At 38.9% G+C, this 7,273-nt stretch overlaps 1 protein-coding gene across 16 annotated transcripts in view; it reads right to left on the bottom strand.

Annotated features, from left to right (window-relative positions):
• Positions 1 to 776: 776 nt before the first annotated feature.
• Positions 777 to 7,273, bottom strand: part of lrmp (lymphoid-restricted membrane protein) — a 34,813-nt gene continuing 28,316 nt past the window's right edge. For 4 of the 16 annotated variants that reach the window (XM_008401256.3, XM_008401258.3, XM_017302781.2 and 1 more), the window contains exons 31-40: positions 7,004 to 7,138; positions 6,759 to 6,906; positions 6,625 to 6,662; positions 6,472 to 6,531; positions 5,551 to 5,612; positions 5,231 to 5,329; positions 3,805 to 3,984; positions 3,126 to 3,152; positions 2,602 to 2,753; positions 777 to 1,791 (exon numbers count right to left, since the gene is read on the bottom strand). In XM_008401256.3, the coding sequence (XP_008399478.2) occupies positions 1,649 to 1,791; positions 2,602 to 2,753; positions 3,126 to 3,152; positions 3,805 to 3,984; positions 5,231 to 5,329; positions 5,551 to 5,612; positions 6,472 to 6,531; positions 6,625 to 6,662; positions 6,759 to 6,906; positions 7,004 to 7,138 (1,044 nt within the window). In that variant the 3' untranslated portion in view covers positions 777 to 1,648. Of the gene's footprint in view, positions 1,792 to 2,601; positions 3,153 to 3,804; positions 3,985 to 4,508; positions 5,330 to 5,550; positions 5,613 to 6,471; positions 6,532 to 6,624; positions 6,663 to 6,758; positions 6,907 to 7,003; positions 7,139 to 7,273 lie in introns of those variants that run through there. The other 12 variants (XM_017302786.2, XM_017302780.2, XM_017302784.2 and 9 more) reach the window with 12 other exon arrangements.

Here is a 7,273-nt window from a genome sequence, read left to right as displayed (position 1 = left end):
ATCAACTGAATATGGCAACAATACCCAGAAATGGCCAAAAAAGGGCAAAGAGATAATTTTTCAGAGAAGAGCAACCTTGAGGTCCATAACTGGAGGAGCTGCATGGACACAGCTCAGAAAGAGAATCTGTCCACAGGAAAACAGTCAGTCATGCACTGGGTAAAGGCGGCTTTTATGGAAGAGTTGTGAGAAAACTAAGAAGTCTGCCAATAAGTTTGCCACGAGCTCTAGAGAGGACAAAGAAAGCATGGTGTTCTGGTTTGATGAGACCAAAATGTACTTTTTGTTCCTATAGTCAAAACTCCGTGGCATTAAATAACCACCGCACACCATCCTGGCCACAGCACTGCTTCAGTTGCTGCAGTGGTGAGCAGTGCAGTTGTGTCGCTTTAGTTGGAGCAGGGAAGATAGTTAAGATTAACTTTGAAAAAAAAACAAAACTATAAAATCTACAAAATATACATTTGGGAGATTGAATTTAAATGAAAACCACCATTTTGAGATTTTTGTTTGTAAAAACATATCACCTTCCTTCACACTTGTGGACAAATTTGCATCAGTCATGTAAAATCCAGATAAAATCCGTTGAAGAATTTTGTTGCCATGCGACAAGGGACAGCAGTTTGCATGGCGTTAATACTACTGCATGGTATTTCAGCTGGGAGGAAAGAAGAGATATTAAAATAGACCAAAACAACCGAAGTAGCACATTATTAATTCCATAATCCAGGTGTGCGAGCGTCTTTGAGGATGGATTAAATTTACGCTGGGATGCATTTTGTTGCAGAATAGGCTACTTTATTTGTGCAAAGATCCATGCATCCTCTTTGGGACATACAAAAGTGTATTCAATTAAAAACTGTGGGAGCCACAGAAAGAAATTGAGAAAAAACAAATTAAGTTGGTGTTCAAACTTAAAAAGGAAAAAGAAGAAAAAAACGTTTGTCTTAATCAATAACAATTACAATATCAGTATGTACCTGGTGATGTTTAGCTTTGAAGTAAGGTCTCCTCTCAAAGCTAATAATCGTATACATTTCAAACAAAATAAACTCATAGCCAGTGTTTGTAGACTTCAGCTTATATGAACAATATAGCTAAGTCAACTGTTATGTTCTGTTACCAGAAAGTTAAATAAAAAAACTATTAAAACATTTGTAGTTTTCTTAACTTTAAGCAAATGAAATGTGCTTCAACACACTTGTGCCATCATTCCTCAGTGTGACATAATTGGTCAGCGCTATGCCAGCTCTTTTTGACACATCATGATTTAACTGAATGCGTTAACGTCATGATCAGCCGTTTCCAGCAGTACTGATCAAAACCTTCATGTTTTCAGGTTGTCTAGTGGTAAAAACACTAGTCAGCACAACCTCTCCTGTAAACACAGAGACGAGCAGAAACAGACTAAATTAGCAAACATGATCAGATACATAAAAAAAAAAAAAAATCTATAGAGTTGACCCTCCTCCCAGCCTCAAGGCCTGGCCTGTACTGTTAATGATTCAGGAAGATTCAGGCACCAGTAAATGTCCCAACAGTCTCTGCTCAGGAGTGGCAAACTGTCCGTCGTCGCCAGGCTGGTGCGAGGAGACGTACTGCAGAGAGGTTGAGAGGCTCAAGAACCACCTGCCTCACGGTACACCGTCTACACAGGTGGCTGTCCGTTATGCCGGAGCCCAGTGTAAGGCCACAGGAGCTGCTGGATGGTCATCCAAGAGTCTCCTGTCCCCACCGGCGCTGCGTCGACTGCTGGCTGCGTCACCAAACTGAACAGGAGTGCAAGAAGGCCTGCAGGTAGCACAAAGTGGGAGGTAAGGCTTTGGAGGGGAAGACGCATTTTATATTTCAGGATAGGCATTTTAGCCCATTAATGTATAAGGTTGACGAACAGATGAAAAACACAGTAAAAACTTGGGAGTTTAAGGAGATTCAAAGGAAGAAATGCACTAAAATTCCTTCAGGTAGGTTAAAGTGACTTATTTTGGCAAACACAAAAACACAGCAGTCATCAAGCTCTTTAATTACAACTAAGAATAAACAGTTTTCCTGGGACAGCAAGTTGTTTCTCCACCATTAGAACATTGAGCAGCTGCTACATGAGCATGACTGGTTCTGATTGGTTGTTTCTGACCGGGAGCTGTGAATTTCTTCAAAGGGCAGCAGTAGCTCAGAGAGAAGGCGAAAAAGCTTGATTTTTTTTTTTTCACAAATTGTCTCGTATCAAATTGTCGTGACATAGTAACAGTTTTAACAAATAAGTTAGAGGACATTTTTTCATAAAGTTACATTCCCCAGCTTTAAAGGAGTCGGGGAGAGCAGAGTTTAATTCAAGTTGGTCATGTGAAAAGCAGCATCACAAAATTTCAAGTTGCCTGAAAGGTTGAACTGCTTGCACATCAAAGTGTTTTTATTACATCCAGATATATAAAACCCTAGAATAAAAAAAGGATGTCCTATATGCTCATATCTGATTGCTTGTGGTGGAACAAAAGAAAATAGAAACTACATATTGTGGCCAGAAAATTGGTTTCTTCTTCTGCTCATTTCACCCTCTAATAAGACATGTATATAACTTTTAGTAGAAGCAGACATGTTTACCTGCCAACACCACCACAATAGCCAACCACAGCCAGAGCCCTCTGTTTCCTCTGGCCACTGCTGCGGCCGAGGCCTTGGAACTGGTCAGGTTTTGGGAAACGAACTGAGGAATTCCTGGATCTGTAGTTGTGGGGCTGGACGAAGGACTTGGACTGAAGGAGCAAGAAAGAAATGTTAGTCAATGATCACCTGAAGCTAGTCTATGAAGGATGGTTAACCAGAGAGGAAACTGTAAAGCAAGTGAGTCAACTTAACAAAAATGAATCGGGATGGAGGTAAAGTCACCACAAGATGTTTCAGGAAACATCCCTTTCATTTATGGTAAATTGTGCGATGAACAACAAGCAGTAAATTAAATTAAATCTGAAGTTAGATCTGATGTTGGAAGCCACCAGTTTTGCCGTTTTAAAGATAGACAAGCATTTATATCATAATGAACAGAATGCAAAAGCTGTGCAAAGCTCTAAAGTGGTCTGATTGGTAAGTGGGTTGGAGAAGAAACTTGACAGACGCTCTGCACTTACAGCATGACAAACAGTTCATCCTGACTCCTGAGTTATTTGTAAGGAAGAAAAGAAATGACAGATAAAAAAAAAAGCTCATTATTTGCTTGCGTGCACAGGATAGACACTTGCCCCCACAGTAGATTAGGTTCAACCACAAAAAAACAACAAAACAGCTTGCACAGAAATTGTTAAAACACATGAATGAATTTAATATTAAGGACAGAAAAAGGTTGGCGAGGTTTAACATGGAATAGATGCTTTACAAAAACAGTCTGAGCTCCAGCCTCATGCAGAAGTCACAAGTCAACTCATTTGTCACATTCATCTCAACTCAAAAAAGTAAAGTAAAGTTAACAGAAAGCTGCAGAAAGTAAAGAAGTTGGCCCAACTTTATCCCATTAAAAGAAACAGTTTCATCACTTAGGAGGTTCCTCAAGTTCCTTTCAACTTTAAGACAAATTTATGAAGATCTTTTTTTTTGCCAAATTATTGCGATTTCAGGTAACGACTCAGGCAAACTGCTGGTGAAGCAATAAGCATCTGCTGTCAACATGATAGTTGTGCATAAAATAACTTATTTGAGCTGGCAGTCATTACTCTATTGGTGGTTTGCATTTATTAAACAAAGGCCACCACAGGTGAGGACCACAGGAACCTCACTGAAGCCAAGTGATCAACTCTTTCACTGTGCTTTTACATTTGGCTCGCAGACAGTAGTGCTGCAGGAAGCTGCTGATGTTCTTTTGGTTTCACTAACGTCTTCTGGGGCAGAAGGAGAGAGGCGAGTTTCTCAGTGAGGCTGGGCCTCCTCCTTTCCTCCACCACCGCCTCCTTCGGCTCGTCGTCCGACTGGCAGTCTGCGCTGCTGCAGGACGGCCTGTGGGCATGCACGGGCATGCGTTCACAAAGAAACGGTGTTCAGAACAGTGAGGCTACAAAACCACAACGTTTGGTGAGCAGACAGTTGTCATGCATGTAAAGCACCAAAGAAAAAAAAAAAGCACCAAAAAAAAAAAAGCTGGTAAAACTGGTAAGATAGACACCAAGTTACATTTCTTTTAAAAAACAAGAATAAAGACAATTTACATTTTAGCAAAAATATGAATGCATTTCAAGTCAAGCAAATTACAACGGTTTGAAAAATGTTTATATCCCTTGAACTTTACAAAATTATCGTTAGTATTCAGCAAATTCTTTGCAAAAATCCATTTCACTGACATTACAGCAAACTGAGCCATTTACTTTGTCTCAAAGATTTTGATCATTTTTGCAAAACATCAGTAAACAATTTTAAAATCTTGACGCAGATTGTCTAATTGGATTTAAATCAGAACTTTGGGCCACTGAAACATACGGTTTGATTGAAATGATTGAAACTCTGGCTGAGTTTTTTTTTATTAAAAAACTCAGCCTTGATATTAACATATTAACTGATGTTAATATCAAGTAACTATATTAACATCAGTTGTTATAAAAACTTGTATAAATGTTTTCTTCGTTTTCTTCCACATGCTTGATGTGTCACTTCCCATTGCATCAAACGTCAAATGGATGCAGGGAAGTTTATGAAGTTATAAAGTGACAAAATATGAGAAAAATTCAAGGGGTATTAACATTTGTAAAAGGCGATGTGGACGTTTCAAAACCAGAGCATTAAACCATAAAGCAATTTCACACCTTTACATACATCAAATAGTAATTTTGGTAAACAAATATTGGACAGCGTATTGGATGGTGTCATCAACCAATTAAGACCCGTCTCTGTGCACAAAACAGCAGCTCAGGTCTTAGTGGGTTTGCAGCAGCAGCACAGACCATTAAAACAGCCGATTTCCACAGACACTTCCTCATGCAAAGGACTTCATGCATAAAAGATGGCTGTCATGCGGTTTAGTGTCATTGCTGGGGTTTTTTCTGTGTTTCTGATCAACTTCAGTTTTTTTTTTGTTCAACTATTTGGCCTGCACACTCAAAATGAAAACACCCTTCCTCATCCTCTCAGAAAATAAAAAAAGCCGATCTCATCGTGTTTCTTAGCTAAAAGCTAACATCCATCTTTATGCATGAGGGTTTGCTTTGAAAACACCGAGGTGACACAGCCAGAGCGACGTCCATCTCCTTACCCCTTGGTCATGTCAGGGGGGTCTTCGGTGTCAACCCAGGCCGCAGAGCTAACAAACCGTTTTAGCGGCGGCCGTGCCATGCTCTTCCCTGGCACATTCCTGGAAACCATCGTTATCACATAGGGGCATAATAAAAACAACCCTCCAAGTAACAGTACACCGTGGAGACGTGGAGAAGAGTAAAACCGCCAATAACAAAAGGAACGGACAACTGAAGAAGTCCACTTTGAATCAATGCAATGACATTTTCCTCAATATTTACTCAGTGTTTTCCATAATGCATGGAGAGTAGTTTTTTTTTTTTTTTTTTTACTACTTACCATGGGGATCTTCTGGTTAACCTCTCTACTTCACTCTCTGGGCCATCTTGACCCATTCTGGACTGTAACAGAAAAAAACAAAACTTTTGTCTTAAACAAATTAGAACAATGATCATCATAACTGTTAAAATAGGTCCAATTTTCCAAACCGCTTCACGAGGACAAGATTGTGTTTTGCATGTGTTTGTAGTTTAACCACAAATTAACCAGACAACCTTTATATTTGGGTTCTTGTTTGTTAAAAGTGTTCCCCAGATTCAAGCCACCTCCTAAATTATGATGCCACATCTGATCTTATTCTGAAAACGGTCATGAGTCAAAATATGTTGCAAAGATATTCACATCCTCTTTTCTTTTTTCATTTCATCACACAACAAACTGCACTTCCTTTTATCTATTTATTTATTTTTATTTTTTTTTGCAATTTTCTGTGATGGAACACAACTATGTATTCCAAAAGTGAAATTGAGAAAAGTGACAGTTTTCAAACAATTTAAGAAATAAAAATCTGAAATGTGTGTATTCCACATATCATCCTTTTATGGTCGAGAGGTAAGCAAAAAGCCAGTGTTTGCTTCTGACTTGGAATGTTTTTTTAATCTTACTTTTTTTTTTTTTACAAATAAAAATTTTTTTTCTTTTGCTTCTCGATTATCCTTTGCTGTGTGTTGATGTGTCACATATGACGAGTAAAAACTATATTCAAGTGTGTAGTTGTGCTATGACAAAATGTGGAAAGGTTTTTGATAGTAGACATGTTTTGGAAACATTAACTAAATATGTGTTAGACAATGTTCCTCAGCATAATCTAAGTTTTTGCTGAACTTGTTTTATATTTGTTTGAATCTCATCCATCTTTGAGAAATTAACACCCAGGAAGATGAATCTAAGTGTATATTACTGACATGTAGTGATTCTTACCATGTCAAAGTGAAAGGCTCCAACAGGACCCCCCATGCTGACTCTTCTGGATCTTTCCTGCTTTGAAAAGAAAAAAACAAAACTCATCAGAGCCAGGAAAAAAAAAAAGAAATCACACTTAATTCTAGTCATTCAGATCCACACGTAACAAACCATGTATTTAGATGGCGGCTTCTTGCCACGGAAATCATCTGTCATAAAAAAAAAAAAAAAAAAAAAACATTTAAAAATTGGTTAAAAGGGTAAGAAAGTTAATTTGAAAAGTTTTATTTGCGAGGCTCCAAAACCTTTTTGTGTTTGTGAGCCGAACGATCTCTCACTCTGCATGTGCGCCTCTCTCAGCTCGAGGAGCTCAGCGTGTTCTTTCGTGTACGTCCTCCTCAGGTTCTCAACGTGCTGGATCATCACCTCCACCGCTTTACCAATACGATTCTCCTGTCGTCCAGACAAAGTGGCAGTTTTTGTCAATGTCAGAAATAAAATGGAAACAAAAAGAAAAATTCTAGTGTTGCTGCAGGCGTTTTCATCTGACCTGGTGAATAGCTCCAAGCATTTCAGAGCGACTGGACACTCTGGTCATGGACTGGATGAGAATATCCAAGTTTTTCTGGAGCCTCTGGATGATCTCCATCGACTGGCTGTCATCTTCACACAAAGGAGTGAGAGCCTAGGAGGGAAAAGTGAGGTGAAATGAAAATAGGACATAAATGCAAATGCATTTAGCAGAAGATTCAGCAATTCACATCGCCAAACAACTCCACATTCCCACTAGATATCGTCAAGCCATCAGCAGTATTTCATC

Source organism: Poecilia reticulata, chromosome 23 (genome assembly GCF_904066995.2).
Source record: "Poecilia reticulata chromosome 23, P_reticulata-male-v2, whole genome shotgun sequence".
Taxonomy (NCBI): Eukaryota; Metazoa; Chordata; class Actinopteri; order Cyprinodontiformes; family Poeciliidae; genus Poecilia; species Poecilia reticulata.
This window is presented reverse-complemented; position numbering and strand designations above follow the sequence as displayed.